The sequence below is a fragment of the Phoenix dactylifera genome, chromosome 4 (genome assembly GCF_009389715.1).
Source record: "Phoenix dactylifera cultivar Barhee BC4 chromosome 4, palm_55x_up_171113_PBpolish2nd_filt_p, whole genome shotgun sequence".
In the NCBI taxonomy this organism is placed as follows: domain Eukaryota; kingdom Viridiplantae; phylum Streptophyta; class Magnoliopsida; order Arecales; family Arecaceae; genus Phoenix; species Phoenix dactylifera.
This window is the reverse complement of record NC_052395.1, coordinates 28,672,302-28,690,374: the sequence shown is the minus strand read 5'-3', so window position 1 is coordinate 28,690,374 and position 18,073 is coordinate 28,672,302. Positions and strand designations below refer to the sequence as shown.

Sequence of the window (18,073 nt, the reverse complement as noted above, 5' to 3'; positions counted from 1 at the left end):
CACACCCTCGTCCAAATGGTAACAATCAGAGCAAGTTCTTCGTGGAACATACTAATGAATCTTGTTGAGTAAAATTACTTAAATTTAGAATTCTCATCATCTGGTTTCTCTCTTTGGCTCTATTTAAAAAAACAAGAAAAAAAATTGTAAATATCTCTATGGATATCTAATTGCTATAATATCATTTTTCACATTATTGCAATGTGGCTTATTCTCCTCCCATTTGGGGTCAAGGCTCGCTCAAAGCTCACAGGATATGCCAAATTATCAGCTAACGTCAGCTATGGTTCGACGAAAATGCCTACTTATCAACTAACATGAAGATAAGTAGTTCAGCCATCACCATCATCTTTATCAACAAAACTAACCCCCAAATCCTAACCCATCTCAAGCAGACATTTTACGTGGTGGCCGAGCTTTAAACATGAAATATAGCAGAATGGTAGCATTGGAGTTTCAGTTCTTTTGGGAGTACTAGGATTTTATTTTTGTAATTGACCTGTAATTTTTTCCCATAACTATAGCAATATTTCCTGTGCTCTTGAACAGGATCTGAATTCAGTCTTTTTCCTCATGTTAAGGTTTATGGCTTTGCCAGTTTTGGTTTTTTCTATGAGTGCATCCTCTCCTATTTCCTGCCGTCACAAATGACCACCGTGCTACCCACCAAGTAGCATCTTTTTCACCATAAGAAATGTGCCACCTCGAGGCTACTGCTTTGCTGACCCAACACTTGTGTTTAGTTTGAGGAGGAATTAATGGATATACATGCATAGCTTGCGTTCTTTCAATTGATAGAAGCAAACAAAATCGCTATGGTTTTATTTAAAAAAAAATCACTTAGCCTTATCCAGGTTAGAAACCCAATAGACAATCTTAAATTTGATCAAATGAGGAAGCCAACCAGCAGTGATTCTTTAGTGCTTTCTGACGGATGATGCAATGCCATTAGAAGATAGATGCCCACTTGTCCATACATTTCATATAGCAATGTAAAAATGAGGAACAAGGGATGCATGGGACTGCCCATAAAACCCAAAAAATAAACGGAATTTTATCATATGGAAGACACAAACACAGATACACACAAAGTATTTTACCTAAAAACATATAACATGAAAGTCCTATATCCATATCTCGACACTGTGATAAGACGTCTGAAAGATAAAATATTGACTTCTGACCAACAGACAAGGATTGTTACGCGTTCATCAAATGAATGCAAGCATCAGCAGTCGAACAGGCATAGCCAGAATGTCAAGAACTCGTCTACCCACAAGTTATGTACAGATGCAACTCGATTGCCCAGTCAACCTGCATTACCATCCACAAATCAAATAGAAACTTTAAGTGGGAATCTCCTCCCAGATGAAACTATAATTGGACAAATACATTACTAAAAGCAATAAACTACTCAGCAGAATGCAGAGTAAAAGAATGCCCGTCGGATATGTACCCAAAACACAAAAAGAATGCTTATCTGATTATTGTATATAGGTGTCAGCATTGGACTTAAACGGTGGAAATTTCTTGACCTCAGAAGGAAATCTACCAGTGCATCTACTGCTCATCATCACACATACAAGTTGTAACGGCTTAGGACCTCACGAAAAAAGACTAACCAAAAGATATTATTAGGATTCTTTAGCTCCATATAAATACCCAAGACTGCCCAGCGCATAACCAATGTGGGCCTAAACACATGCGCTATCGGATCCTCCCAGTCCCTGTTTAAGCCCTTGCATCTTTATCAAACTAAGGATCCAAATACATTCAAATCCAATCACAAACACCATGATCAGCTGGTGGGAAATCGTGATGCAGTGTTCCTAGTCCACATAGGTCATGAGCCACATTTGCTTAGATACCATTTATAATAATCCAAGATATCACACAAAAATATTAGCCAGAAGATATTATTTGGATTTCATGACCCTGTATAAGTACCAAGATCTACCAGGTCAATAGCTAGTATGGGACTAAACGTATGCTCGCACATATCCTCACATAAGTATAAAAGTATAATACACATGCAAGCATGTAATTCAAACATAAAAAATCACCATCTCAAATAAATGGCTTTTATCATGTTAATAATTGCTTGAGGTTTCAGAAGCCATGGTTACATTAAACATGTACAAAATTGTACTTTGAAAATGCTATCTAACCACTATCCTATTGAAATAATTGCTAATAAAACAAGAATAACAAGGATTACTTTGACATTTGCACTGTTCAACCAATTAAAGTTTCATTTTGTTAAGTTCAAAAATCAAAAACTTATTCTCACAAACTGTGACAAAATCAAATGAAACCCTCATCTTCTTGTCATTGCCTATTATTTACTGTGACAGGCAGCTATTATAAAGACATTTTTTGTTCCAGAAAACCAAAAATTTGTTCAGAAGCTGGGACAAATAACAGCAGTTATCACATTACAACAGTAAATAAGTGTTTCAGAGGGCAACTTTATTAGAGGATATCAGCATTGTGGAAACCTTGTGTGGAACATCACAGAGCAAAATATTTGCTGATCAAAGTGAAGAAGTATTGTAAAATATCTGATCAAAGCATATAACAAATTGGTCCTACAGAAAGGTCAGACTAGTAATGAAGATTCCAAGCGACATCTCCGTGCTTCCACAAGATCAGTAAAGAACAAAGAAAGGCCATTTTCTTGAGCATTCTACTATAAATTTGCTGAAAGATAGATAACAGGCCAATAATGATCATGAGTTTACATATAGGGTTCAAAGTTACCTTAAAAGCAGATACAATTAGATCACCAGTCAGTCACAAAATCCTTGTAATTGACACCTTCAGATATAGAATCTAGTCTCCTATTTTCTCCCTCTAAAACAAAAAAACAAAATATTAGCAACCACATAGTGAGGGAAAAAAGGAAATTAAGATTCTCACCTTTACATTCTCCAGGAGAATCTGAGAAGTTATTTGCTTCAGGTGGAAGAAAAAGAGATCTACCATAATTCTCTATTATACCTAACAAGCAAAGAAAAGCAAAGTCATTTGATATTCTTCATGGGAAAAAGGGGACTTCATAGGGGATAGCAGTAAGTGTAACTATACAGAAAATGCAGTAATTGAGACACACCAGCACTCTGAGCAAAATGATCTGCTAAATCTGAAAAACTTAAATCCTGAGGAATCTGACTTAAGAATCCAAATGGCTCATCCAGTAGTAGAGAATTTAATGGTTGTCCAGTCAACTCTGAGTTGCCGAAGGATCCAGCAGGTGCATCCCCTATTAGTCGGTGTGTTTCTAAGAAACCACTATCAGTACAGAATGGAAACTCAGAATTGCTTGCATAGGTAGGTTCTGACTTTATAGCTGTGCCATTAATTCCTATAAGTCTTCCCATGGTCGAGCTCTGCGTCGACAACATGCTTGTTGAAGTTTCCAAGCTCCCAGTAAGAATGGAAGCATCACCACCAAGCTGAACGCCTTCTCCTGCTGGCCTATCATTTATGATAGCACTGGCAGTGGCTCCATTGCAAAGCATGCTATCTAACCTTGAAGACATAGATGCATGTTCTGGCAAATAGCATGATGGTGTTTGCCGCACTGAAACAAGTAAGAGAAGATATAACATTTATTATTTTGCATGCTAAAATGAGATAATGAAATTAAGTTTATCATAAACTTATGCATGGCAATCAACAGTATCCCAAAGATGCAAGAAACAGGGTTGACTTCAAACATGGTAGTGTATGGCTCAAGCAAGGCATGTGATTGACTCAAAACTAAGGAATATCTAATGAATGACAGTGACTCCATCAAATGATGTTTGGAAATATTTGCTTTGCCAACTAGCTCTTATTAAATAAGTTTAAACTGATAAATACACTTTCATATTCTGGTAGACATGCTAGATTCCATTAGCCATTTTTGACAGAAACAACTATCTTTGTCCCTTCAAGCTTTCACCCAGGAGATCTGCCGTAAATGATTCAGATGTTCTCAAAACAAATAATCCATCCTAACTTCCATAGACAATAACCTAACTAGGTACAACAAATAGTAGGTCCCAATGTTTTGAAACTCAGAGCAAAAAAAAAGGTATCTGATTTGTGTTCTAATTTTTGTGAAAGCACGAAGCAACAAGACAAGGTTACATCCCCATGGAGAAGTCATAAGTCTATTCCTACTTTATCATTAAGAAATACTATATATCTATAGAAAAATAAATAAGTCAATATGAAATTTTAGCATGAGCGGAAAGATCAGCCTAATAATCTCATCCAGCAAATTACAGCCTAAGACAAAAAACATCATATGGGTGCCCCTACCAATACCAAAAGGATTTTCCACTTGAAATTGATACTTCCAAGCATGAAGAAGGCACTAAATGTGTCTTATGTTATGCATAGTTCAAAATAGCTGCTCCATTCGATTGCCTATGGATCAGGGTGGCATTGTGATGAGGGTCAGGGACCATCAAGTTGCCAAGAAAGAAATTGTCATACAGCATGTTTTGAGTGTCTTAATGGCTGCAATATTCTTTGGGTGCAACTACTTTGGTATAAGCATGGTAATATTGACACCTGGGAGGAGAGGCCTTTGAAGCGAGTATGCAATTGGTGGAGGCTCCTTTTAACTAATGCCCGCAATATCATGAAAGGTTTGCTCCATAACCCAGGCAATCAAACAAGGGTCTATTCATAGCCATAGGCCTCTGAGATTCCCCTGGCTTATGAGCCTACTTATTTCAAAACTAATGTGGATGTTTCCAACATGAAGGTTACTAATTTAATTTCACATGTACCAGTTGGATCAGTTGCCATGGTCCAGATTCTTCAAATGCCTATTTGTAGACGCAATCTTAAGGACATCTGGATCTAGATAAATGATACTCGTGAGCATGCTAAAGCAAGTCCAGTGAACTGCTACTTCAACACATTACTAATCAATTCCCCAAGTGGGTCAATTGGAGACAGGCAAGGAGGCTACCCATTCCTCCCCATATGCAGTACTTTATTTGGAAAATGCTCTAGGGAGCAGTTGCTCAATCTACAATTTCTGGACCATATTGGTTTTGCTTCTGATGATGCCTGGCCAGTATGCAGTTTGTTCTCTGAAACAACTGATCACCTATTGTTCAAGTGTCATCATGCAAGACTAGTTGGAAACTATGACTGGTACTTGCCAGTCCAGCATCCAAGCGCCTCATTGGTATGGCACTTTTTTACTATTATATTAATGGGAAATCTGGAAGAATAGGAATGCGAAGGATTTTACTGATAACATGGCCACAATGGGACTGTTACATAGAACTATGATTTTATGTGCTCAGTGTCAGCAGACTAATATGGTCCCAGAGTATAGGTTTACTTCTAAGATTATTTTATGGGAACCACCTCCTTGTCATTAGATAAGTGAATGCTGATGGCTCTTTTCATCAGAGTTGACAGTAATCTGAAGCAGGTTTTGTTTTGCTGAAGCATGTTTTGTTTTCCAGACTAACGAGGCCTATGCTGTTCATCCAGGGGTGAGAATACTTCCCGCACATAGCCCATTGTTTGCAGAAGCCAGGGCACTGTAAAAGGTTTGCATGCTGCTACTAAATTTGGTTTTTCTCACTTGATCATTGAAAGTGATTTTCTCACCCTTGTCAACACATTACAGAAGGGTGAGCAAAATCCCTTGGATGAATAGGCCTCTTGTGCAGGATATCCGACATCCTTTACAATTGTTTCAACAGTCTATAGTGCAACATATTTATAGAGAGGGTAATGCCTCAGTAGACTGGCTAGCAAATTTTTGAAGGTAGAAAACCCACAAATTATGTTGAAGTTGTAAGTTTTCTTTCGAGTTTGTAAAACTAATGTACAAAGACAGCTTGGCTCTCTTTGCAACACCAGAGCTGAGTGGTATAATAACCATTAATCTCAAATCAAAAACAAAAAGAAAAAGAAAAAATCTTAGCCGCTTCACAGCTACAGATGACATGAACATAGTTGTAGATTAGTGACTGACATGCAGTCTTAAACGTGTTGGCTGCACCTCATAAGAATATTGTTATCTAAAAATCATCTCCAACAAAAAACTAACCAACAATTCTCTTATCGAGAAGGGAAAAAAGAATTTGATAAAAAAAAGAAATCCACATTATGCACCATAAACTTTAGAAAAGTAATTCACAGGTAATAAACAAAATAGAGAAGCAGCCATAGAATTACATACAAGATGAAGGAAAAGGAAGTGAGGCACCAGGTGGCAACTGGTGTTTGGGTCAGGCCAACCTCCCTGATCCAAACACAACCAGCACACTACCAGGTTGGGCTACTTCCTGCAAAACCGCTATGAGTTGGATTGAGACAGACTTGACTTGGGGGAGGAGAAAAAGAATTAACTGGAAAAGAAAGCATAGAAGCGTAATGAACAGTGGCAGCCTTCAGTGATGACAAGTGAGTGACAGATAATGGTAGGCCCTGGCAGTGCAACAAGTGAAGGGTGACAGGGAAGCAGGTCGCAACTGGGTAACAAGTGGTGGCAAGGCAACATAGAGATGATAGGAGCATAGCTAGCCAACAAGGATGAGAAATCAAGGAGAGAGAGGTAGGATTAGGTGGGAAGGGAAGAGAGGATGCAGAAGAGGACAAAAGTGGAGTAGGAAGAGGAGAGGAGGCAGGAAAGATGCAAGGGAAGTTAAAGGGAGAATAGAGAAGGGAGAACATGGGAGAAGGGGGAACAAAAATATTGCAAGCAGACAGCTAGGATCCACTCGATTCAACTTAACCATCAAAATGTTAGCCTTCATTCCACTTAAAGTACACTCTGGAGTGTGGTGCACATGGGTCAAATTAGGTGGGTCAGCTGTGGGTCAGATCGTTTTAAGCTGGTTTGGCTATTTCATTTGAATGTATAAGACAAGCATCAAACCCTGGGATGTATGGTGCTCTACTTTCTCTTTTTGGCCTTTCATGATATAAGAGAAGGCCGTTTACAATCTTGCTATGAACATTCCATATTAAGAAAGATATAACTTAGAATACATTATTATCCTCAGCTTCCAAAAGATATAATATTAAAAGTTTGGTGAGATTCCAAATAACTACTCAATAATCACTATAGTGTATATGATATCTCAACATCTAGCATATCGATCTTTAAGCTTCTCAAGGTTATAACCACATTGCTGCTCAAACACAATGTAAAGTTTTAGCGCACAAACATGCCTCACAACACAGCAAAGTCACAAAATTTTTAATCAGATTACAGAAAAATCAGAAGCTTTAGTTTTCAAGAAACCTAACTAATTGATCAACTATATATATAAAAGAACCTCATTCCATTTATGTAAGGCCAAATATAACAGTCAAGCTATGATTCCAAAAAAAATATCAAAGTAATGAACAAAAAATATGACAATCCAGTTTGATAAAAGATCAAAAGAACAAAAGCAAGGAAAGAGCCATACATGTGGAAGAATTAGAGCCATTAGAAAGAGGCATAGAAGCAACACCAGATGGACATACTTTGTGCATAAGCTCAACCTGTTTCTCTAGAAGCTTGTTGAATACCAATATTTGGTTCTTAAGCATCAGTCTAACATGATACGCCTTGAAAAATTCTTGATTCTCTTTTTCTAGTCTTTGCCAAACTGGAAAGCAAACGAAAGACGCAGCCATTAAGAGAATAACTTCATTTGATGCACATGCTTGTAAAAAGTGAAACAGTGGAGCTTCTTATATACCACAATCATATGTCCTAAGTCACTGTGTCTTAATTGCTTCAGAAGGCATGTTTTACAGCCTTGATAACATTTGGAAATCATACAAAAATTAACATTTTTCTCTCATTCAGTTAGCTGACTGTAATTTGCTAGAAGAACAATTGAGGGAATCAATGATGGATTAGATATACAGTCCTAAACAATAACATATCAACCAGATAAATTGCTAACACTGGTTTAAAAAAAATAACTTGACAATATCATCACATTTGTGATGTGCCGAGGCTTTCAGCCATTGGCCCATACCAGAGAGGATGTCCCCAATATAATGACATCCTCGTGCCAGTAGAAGAAACTGATTATATGAATCCACTCCCCAATTGAAGGAAAAATGATTTAGAACTAAGAAAGCAGAATAGGATTCAATGCTATAGCCAAAGGAAATAGCAGAACATATTGTCTTGTCTTACAATAAATCTAACCCCTATTTCGCTAACTCACACTTCTTCGTACACTGCATTGTGTTTTTAAGCCATCAATTGTTTTCTGCATGCTTGCAGTCAATCATGGCTCAAGGGCAGCAAAACAAGAGGAAAATCTAGAAGTCATAACGGTTGACTTGCTAGAGATATTTGATATTCAACACTGACAACAGGCTTGCCTTCCTCGTCTCTCGCCCCCCTTTCTCTCTCCATCTCTCTTACCTTAAGTTTGATATTAGAGATTTATAAGTTCTATGGTGGATAGCAGAAATAGCCAAGGTTACACCAATGCAGGGAAATGCAGCTTACGTAGGACGAAAGAGTTGTCAACATATGGAGAAGAAATACATTAACATGTCATAGAGAGCATGCTGAAGCCCCGACATATAGCTGAATACTACACCAATTCAAGAACCAATGCAGTAACAGAGCCAAAGAGGTGGTAATAATAACCCAGTGGAATTTCATAATTGCTTTCACAATCACACATATCATGAGTAAAGTCAGCAAAAGCACTTACAAGCAGATACCAACTATCATAAGGCTGACTTTCATCATTTCCATGGAATCATTTATTTTGACAAAATTGCGGTGGAGATAAGCACAGAAAATTACTTGGATTGACCATTAGTTTAAAGAAAGTAAAACATGAGTGAAGATCACTTGATGAGCAAATAAATCATTCTCATCGAACTTACTGGAGGAAAATATGAAAGGTGACATCAAGAAAAAATTACTGCATGGAAGTAGCTGAAGCCAGGTAACAAAATCATGGACTTTTGCCCTTTTATTAAATGAAAAGCACCAATTAACACCTCTAAAGTAAAACAAGACACTGTGGAATTAAGGTAAATTTCATAAAAGGAACCAGATGTTGAACCAAAAAACGCCCACAGAGAGAAATTTGTGCGCATGAGATTATAAGGTTAGCCTATAGTATTTATGTCTACAAAAAGAACAACTTACATCTTCTCTAGAGATGTGGTTTAAACAAGGATCGCCAAACCGTGCCTAACCAGCTAGTTCAGGGCATATCAAACCGGACCGGTCAAGGACAAAAAGGTCCAGCTTTTAATATCAAGATAGCCGGCTAACCTTTATAATATCCTCAGTTCCGCCACATTTTGCAATTATTAACCCCCCCCCCCCACCGCTCGCTTGCGATGAGTACCCCCGCGCGTGATTTCAAGAGAGACCCCTGCTCCACCGCTCGCAAACACCCCCCCTCCCCCGGTGACTGCTCGCGATGGTCTGATAAGTCATTACCTCCCTCTCCCTCTACCTTTCTGGCATGCACACTCGGCTTAGGGTTAGGGTTTGCCGAGGTGGCCCCACTCCTTCCTCTCTCTCTCTCTCTCATGCACGTGCGCACGATTTAGGGTTAGGGTTTGTTGAGGTGGCCCTCCCCTTCTCCCTCTCCCTCCCTCCTCTCTCTCTCTCTCTCTTCCACTCTCCTTTCCTCCCTCTCCCCCTCCCTCTTCAGCTCTCCTTGTTATGCTATCAAACTGTTATGGACCATTATAATGTTTTGACATGACATTATTATTAGTTGCTCAAAGACGACATAATATAACATAACAGTACTAACTAAAGACAAATAAAAGCATTCTATATTAAGGTCTCTTTGCATTATGATGTCTGTTGATAATAATTTTGCAACATATAATAGCTTATCTATAGCATATCAAAAAGAGAGTTTCAAATTTAGGTCATGTTTTGTCAATTTATTGTTCCCAAAATAACCTAGATTCCATGCTATAAAGTTCTTTACATGCCAAATAATGTGCAACTTCAAGATTACTTTTTTTAAAAAAAAAATTTGTGGTCTTTTTGTTCTACAAAACACAGACAATACGCATCCCTCCTCATCTCTCCTACAAAACCAAACAAATAAAATTGTGCTGAAAAATATGCTTCTTTCCTACTAAATCCGGAACCAAAATGCTCTATATTCAAAGTCCATTTCCAACACTCAGCATCTCCCTCATCTATAACAAGTCGGACTTACTAAGAGAGGTAGATTCTAAATGGTTCCCATCCAGAGAGGTCTCACAGACCTCTCCCTCATTTGTCCTAGCAAAACCATTCCTCCCGATACACATTCTTAACAATTTTAACATTAGCCTTCCTCATGAAATTAGACTCTTTAATTCCTTTCCCATTTTGGTCCAAAATTCTCTCATCACCCCCAACTTCCCGAAAAAAAAATCCTATCCGTTGATCACCTTCTTTCCCGTATGGGAAATTGTTTTCCTTCATACTCTTTGATTTTCTCCCCTTCCTAGAGTAAAAAAATAAATAAATAAATGATTCTGAATTTATTAACTGATGGCATGACATCCATTCATTACGTGTTTTTGAATTTTATTTTTTCTTGTTTAAATAATATTTCAGAATTCTCTATTTTTATTTTTGCTTTTCTATTGTATTTTATTCTGTTTCATGTTTTACATTTGTTCTCTTTGATATCATTTTCTTTGTTTTATTTGTTCATTTTTAATTCTAAATTAAACTTGCCTTCTTTCTCTACATAGTTTCCTTGATCAGCCAAAGAAAAGCCAATTAATGCACCCAATACCATTTTCATTTATTCACTTACATCTCTCATGCCTAGATTTTTTGCTCTTTCCTTTTCATCACATTCAATCTATCTCAAAATCTCTTTCCTTGCATAACTATGTGATTAGTCTTTGATAGTTTCCACAAAAATACCTTGCCCATGCACAGTCGTCTAGGTGCACACTTATGCACTAACATGGCAGTGTATGATTAAAATTGACTGATGTATAGCCTCGCAATCCCTAGCTGACACATCATTTGAGTGAAGGCATAAAATATAGCATATTCAACACCCAATTTGTTTTATATGGTTCAATACAACACACAATTTATAGTGTACAAGAACCGGCCTGCTTACAAATTCATGAGATTGGATAGGCTCATATGACCTCTTTGTACTATAATCATGGCCCAATCATCTTTATCTTCAATTCATCTCAAAAGATTTAAGCTAATTTAACCCCTTAACCAGCAACACCTGTCTCACACTGGTGTCCTCAGCTCCACTTCAAGTTTTTAAAGAAAAATTAACTAATTAATCATCCTCTCTCTTCAGCTCCCTCTAATCCATGCCCAAGTGCCTATGCCTATCTCTCCATCTCTCCATTATACAATTTCCCTTTACTAATAATGTACTCCTAGGTTGGTGTTTGCAATTGCCCTCACATGAAAAGATGGAAATCTCTAGATATCATAAGAGAAACAAGGTATATGTACTGTGAGCATGAGATATCTAAAAAAAAGGAACAGCCTATATTTCCTCCTGATTTTAGTTTATATTCAATTTTAACAACATTAAAAAATAAAATCAGGCATTTTACGTACCATAGTCTTATTTATACTATTTATAATACATTCTTACATGTGCATTGAATATGTTAAACTACCGATTGCCTGCTAAATATAATGCTCGAATGTATTAATCAACAAATTTATTATCAACTCTAATACTTTCATCTTAATGTCTTTAACTATTCTGTTTGACTTTATCAAGCTTTATTTAATGTGAGTCCAATGCAGGGATTTGTTGAAAAACACCCTTTTTTCAGAAACAAAGAAATTAAGATAATACATTTTTTAAACAATAAATTAAAAAGATACATATTTCTCATATATGGTAATTATCAGTAATTTTAATTGCATAACCAGCAACTAGTATTTGCAAAAGATTTTACACAACTTTCGTACTTCTTTTTTTTGTTGTTGTTGGTCATGACATGCACTGCACATGCAAGTAAGCTAGAGATGATATTACATCAGGATAGGAAGCGGTCTACCTCAATGGTATTTGCACCCATAGTATCATAATTCATAGGGGGCACCTATTCCTGCTCTGTGCCCCACAGGGCATGAGTCATCTGTACCAGCAAGGTAAGCTACTTTCATAAAAGATGCTTGAGGGAAAAACAAGATTTCTATGGCATAATGGATCGAGCAAAAAAGCTCAAGGTTGTTTCTGCTTTATTTTCATCAAATCAAATGAACAACAGTGAATTGTATCAAGATAGGCAGGAAACTTAGGAAAGCATAAAGAAGAGAGTAATAGTATCGTGCATAGTCCATTACATCCAGATCAGATAAACAGCCACATACGTGATTTGTCTGGCAGCCAATAAATGATAGTGTTGAGTGCAACAATGCAGAGGCAGGGTTGAATTTTTTTCGTGTGGTTGGGACGACGCGCGCCGGGGGGGCGGGGGGGGGGGGGGGGGGGGAACAGGTTTGACGATGGTGGGCAAACATGGTCAAGAGTGGTGGAAAGTGTATTGTTCATACAAAGCAAATTAATAATGCTCTCAGAGGTGAAGGAAGAAGGCAAGATTCAATGGGGGTCATAAGGAGCAACCAAACAGCCAGATTCAAGCACACTTTGATAATTTCACTGCAGACAGGCATTTGTAATTATCAAAGCAGACAAACCGAAATATTGGAGTAATGTCAACCTATAGTTGAAAATCACCAAATCTAATATAGGTAGATAAATTTAAATCTAATAACAAAGGAAGCCCTAAATATCAAGAAAAATGCGCAGCAATATGATGATGAGCAGGAAACTACTCTTCAGTTCAGGTATAAGAGTCCACAACACATCAATTCACATTACAGTGAGTCACTTATCAAATTTCTGACAACATACATGGAATATATCATGGAATTACTTTCTACTCAAATAAAGGTCTTAGAATGCAAATCTTTTCTATAATTTAGAACTTTACAACTTGCAAAATCATACGACAAGAATGTTCATCATTATTGATCGCAGTATAACAACGGATTTATAGGCCATATTCTGTTACTAAGAAGCATTTTGACTGTTCTCCTCATAAGATACAGTCATGCTTCTTTCATATTGTTTGTAGTAGCACATATGCAGCTTCATATGTAGTACAGCTGCACCTTCAATTCTTCATATTTCCACTATATACTACATTATTTTCGCATATGATTGGAAAGCAATTAGAAAATAAAAGGATTGCAAAATCCATATGCAACAACTTCAACTATTTAAATGAAAGCTAAAACAAACCAACATTTACTCTCTTTATGAACCCTGTAAGCCATATGCACCATGTATAAAATCTATGAAGAAACGAAGCATCTAACTGATCCTGATTTAGGTCTAGCGATCTTTTTCTTTACAATCCACAATATAAATCCCAAAGGAAAAAATATGATTTGGCATGTAATTACCAAGTTCTGTAAAACTAGGCTCTATTTTTGCCTGGAGAGAGAGTGTATCAACTACTTCTTTTTGATTCATGTATAGCTGAAGATGATGCTCAATAAGATCTTTAACCTGAAACCAAAAATAAGAGACATAAGAAACAACTTTGAAGAGATGGAAAGTTTTTTTCCCCTATGTTAAAGTGAAATGAAAGTTCAAGTTTAGATGCCTTTCAAGTGAAACTAGCTACAATGATTGCTAAGCATGTTATAGATAGTGAAAGTTATGTCAACATAACTTGCTGCAATCAATGTAAAGACACTTATTAACCAGTGAATTACATAAAATGAAGATAAATGAAGGTAGCCTTCAAATAGAAACCTAAAGTTAAATAAGTATTTGACTAGGAGAAATAGGAAAAATGAAAGAACAAACCAGAATAAAGATACTAAAAGATATTCTCTTCATTTATTGATAATATCAGACATTTTTATAGTACACAAGGTATTTCACGAGTCAAATATAAATTCACATAATGCAAATGAAGAAGGTTAACTATCTATGACAAGTGGTACTAAGTAAAATCCCGATCAAGCTCGATTGTGGCATGGCCACCGCAAGAACTGAGATAAGATAAGGTTCAAAGAGGAGCAAACCACAAGCTCTTTGACAATCGAGAACAAATCAGAAATCAAGATACTAAAAGATATTCTCTTCATTTATTGATAGTATCAGATATTTTTATGGTAGACAAGGTATTTCAAGAATCAAATATAAATTCACATAATGCAAATGAAGAAGGTTAACTATCTATGACAAGTGGTACTAAGTAAAATCCCGATCAAGCTCGATTGTGGCATGGCCACCGCAAGAACTGAGATAAGATAAGGTTCAAAGAGGAGCAAACCACAAGCTCTTTGACAAACGAGAACAAATCAGAAATCAAGATACTAAAAGATATTCTCTTCATTTATTGATAATATCAGAATTTTTATGGTAGACAAGGTATTTCAAGAATCAAATATAAATTCACATAATGCAAATGAAGAAGGTTAACTATCTATGACAAGTGGTACTAAGTAAATCCCTGATCAAGCAGCTTGATTGTCGCATGGTCCACCGCAAGAACTGAGATAAGATATGGTTCAAAGAGGAGCAAAATAGAAGCTCTTTGACAATAGCCATGGATTAAAGCAAGGTAATCACTAACAACAAAGTATTGATAACTTAAGGTTTTGAAGCATTAAGAATGTGCAAGACAAAACTATATGGAGCAAACGTTAGCTAGAAAAAGAGAACCAAAACACACCCACATGCATACATATATACATACACATATGCATACATGTATATACACACACACACATATACATATACATAAATATATACACACACATGCATATAAATAAAAATATATATATATATATATATATATATATATATATACATATATATATATATAGATATATATAGACACACACATATATATACATACATATGAGGAAAGGTGTAAAAACGTTCTTACAAGTTGTATGTCTTGACAAGACACCTTTTGCATTTCCCCCCCCGGCATCTTTACTTCTTATTGTCGAGAAACTCGGCTAAGACTGGTCAGAATTTGATGATCCGTACTCAGCAGTTTCCCAATGCATATACGACAAAATCATATTCCTGATGCTCAAACACAAAGTCCTGATGGAAAAACTACACCAATTGCATCAGTTAATACCCAAAATTATGCAGAATAAGATCCCTTATTTAAAGCATATATGTAGAAATATCCGAAACACAATAGTAAGAAACGCGTGAAATAGCTCTCATCAATGGAAGCGAGTGCTAAATCTTTCACATGGTAAAAACAATCGATCACTTAAAAATTCAAACTTTGAAGCTTAAACATATCAAAAGAACAATTAAAGCCAAAAAAGGACAAAAATGCTAAGATTTATGTTCCTCAGAGTGGGGTGGATCTAGGGTTTCAATAGAAGAACCACTCCTTTGAATGGATTTATCGGCGAAAATTTGAAGAGGTTGTCAAAGATCAAAAACGACCACCCCCGCCGCCCCCCCGCCGCCCCACCCCCCCCCCCCCAACCCAAAAAATAAAACAATCAAGACTCTTATCAAAACACATATTCGACAATAATCAGCAAATAATTTCAAACAATGGATCTTCCATGAAAGAAACGAATTGTTTTGCCGCATGGAAGAAGCATGGGAGAAATTTCGAATCTCTCCTGTATGCCAATCGGAGGAGAGGAGTTGCTCACCTGGCCGAGTTTGTCCGATCTCCGTTAATGCGACCAGAACATCTTAAATTTATCCTTCAGGATTAGGGCATGTATAGCGATGAAAGTAGAGTCGGAGGAGAAAGAGAAAGCGGAAAGTAGCGATCTCTCAGGAACTCAGAATGGAATCCAACCAAGCACGGAGGCATTCGTGATTCGTCGGAACTACTAATCACTACTGTGCGGCCACACGTGTTACAACCTAGGCAACTCGACTAGACTTGCACGGAACTCACTTTCTGTGACACGTCCACTCGCTCAAACCCGGCTAAAAGCCATTTGGCAAAACTTTTAGTGGGGAAAAAAATACTTTCTAATCTTTTAATAAAATAAAAATATATAATAAAAAAATCGAAAAGCAGTTTTTTTTAGAGAAGCTCCAAAATAGAGTTTTTTTTTTTTTGGAAAAACACTTTCAACATGGATTGAAAAGCTGTTTTGATTTATTATTTTTTAAAACCAAAATACCGATAATAAAATATTATAATTACAAAAAATCTCTCTTTATAGTTATTAATATATTATAATTACTATTATAATATTTTATATTATAATATTATATTATCTTATACCTTTATTATTATATCATACTATAAATATAATATTATATTATCTTATATCATAATACATTGATATATTATGTTATATAATATCAAATTATGTTATATTATTTTGCTATAGTATACAATATTATATTACTATATTATAATAATATTATATTATATTACAATAACATTATACTACATTATATATTTATATATTAATATATATTATATTTTATTATGTTTTGTTATAATACAATGCAATTTTTTTATAGTCATTTTGTCATACCAAAATTACTTTCTCAGTTTGTTTACCAAACACGTATTAAAGTTCCACAACACTTTAGAAATATGTTATCAAACAGTAAATAGCATTTTATAAAAGCTCTACTTCAAAAATCTCTACTTCTGGAAATTGTACTGTCAACAGCTTTGCCAAACATCCTAAGGTTCCATTTAGCAGAATTTTTGATAGGCAGAAAGTACTTTCTAACCCTCTAAAAATATTTTCTCAATTTATTTACCAAACATATATTACAGTTTCACAGTACTTTAGAAATATAGTTATCAAACAACAAATAGTTTTTCATAAAAACTCTATTTCTAAAAGTTCTACTGTCAACAACTCTGCCAAACAGGCCTAATTCTACTAACAAGCCAAGCTCAAGCTCAAGTTACTTACTTCCATAATAAACTCCCCGTAGTTTGGGAACAACTTATTCTAAAAATTGTAATCTTAGGAATATTTAAATAGAGTATATCCTGGCATAAGATTTGTGAACGTATAATGAAGGTCTTGGACATCTAGGTTTGAGATTAGTCAGTAAAACCTAATGGGTAAGGATGCGATTCATGTGCTTAATCTTCAAACACTCTGGATTTGAGTAGTCATTGCAAAATACCGGTTCCAAGGTTCATGTGAGAACTACGTTGGGAGTAGAAGAAGTTCTGCACTATGGAGCTATGTAAAAATTTTATTCATGTTGCAGATCAATTTGGATGGACGGTTGCTGGCTTGTTCCTCATAATGTAAATACCAGCCAGTGAACCTTTTGCTTCTCTTCAGAATTCAGCTCATCTTGCATGAAGGAAACCTGTTGGTGGACTGATTCATGGGCAAAGGTGTGCATGGTCCAACCACTGATCTCCCTATCAATATGAACTACTTAATCTTGCCCCAAAAAAAAAGAAAGAAAAAGAAAAGGATTAGCCTAACTTATTTGCTAAGCAAACCGAATTCAAACCAAATTTTGAGTTATACTGGAATTGGCTAGTGAACAGCTTACTTTGTGTGATGACGCTCCTTGTTTTCGCGGTTAGCCTATCTTTTCCCAATCAGGATAGACTTTTTTTAAAAAAAAATGCTCTTGTTGAACAGACATTTATTCCCTGACTTATATGTGAAAAACAAACAGATATACAAAATAGGTATGAAAATATAATGCTAGTATGATACTTTAATCAAAAAACTCCCTAATATCACATGGTACGAGTATTAGCAACAGGAACTGGTGAAATGCATGGGAGGTTTTGTAGCAATATCTTAAAGCATTTTCAAAATGAAAGATGCTTAAATCTCGATTGTTAAAACGAAAGTCAGATTAAGGGCTAAAAATTAATTTATCATTTTCATCGACAAGATGTATATTTTGAGATTATGATCGCATTAGTCAAGCCTTTATTTGGAGAACATTTGATCATAACCTCTGGTTTATGTATTCTTCTTTCTTCATAGCAATCATTTGTTAGAAAGCGTATATAAACAATATATTTGCCAAGAGGGAAGCATATGTGCAAAAGAAGAATTGAGACTCAAAACATCCTGCATAAACAATCTAACCAA

General features: G+C 36.0%; 1 protein-coding gene across 3 annotated transcripts; it reads right to left on the bottom strand.

Annotated features, from left to right (window-relative positions):
- Positions 1 to 928: 928 nt before the first annotated feature.
- LOC103714431 lies at positions 929 to 15,862 on the bottom strand. 3 transcript variants are annotated; one of them, XM_008801672.3, is made up of 8 exons: positions 15,671 to 15,860; positions 14,926 to 15,104; positions 13,427 to 13,532; positions 7,440 to 7,622; positions 3,113 to 3,583; positions 2,920 to 3,000; positions 2,761 to 2,853; positions 929 to 1,314 (listed from the first exon to the last, which is right to left on the bottom strand). In XM_008801672.3, exons 2-7 carry the CDS (start codon positions 14,971 to 14,973, stop codon positions 2,783 to 2,785), a joined length of 960 nt encoding a protein of 319 aa, XP_008799894.2. In that variant the 5' UTR covers positions 14,974 to 15,104; positions 15,671 to 15,860; the 3' UTR covers positions 929 to 1,314; positions 2,761 to 2,782. The 3 variants fall into 3 exon arrangements, with proteins under 3 accessions (XP_008799894.2, XP_008799895.2, XP_008799896.2); XM_008801673.3 differs by having other exon boundaries at positions 14,926 to 15,092; XM_008801674.3 differs by lacking the exon at positions 7,440 to 7,622 and having other exon boundaries at positions 15,671 to 15,862.
- Positions 15,863 to 18,073: the final 2,211 nt, after the last annotated feature.

Bases quoted from the DNA above. Each gene is read 5' to 3' on its own strand.
- LOC103714431 (XM_008801672.3), bottom strand. From the start codon at position 14,973: ATGCCGGGGGGGGAAATGCAAAAGGTGTCTTGTCAAGACATACAACTT. The intron at 7,623-13,426 runs GTAATTACATGC...TTTGCTTTCCAG, and splicing joins GCCTAGTTTTACAGAACTTG to TTTGGCAAAGACTAGAAAAA. The intron at 3,001-3,112 runs GTGTGTCTCAAT...TTTGCTTGTTAG, and splicing joins TCATTTTGCTCAGAGTGCTG to GTATAATAGAGAATTATGGT.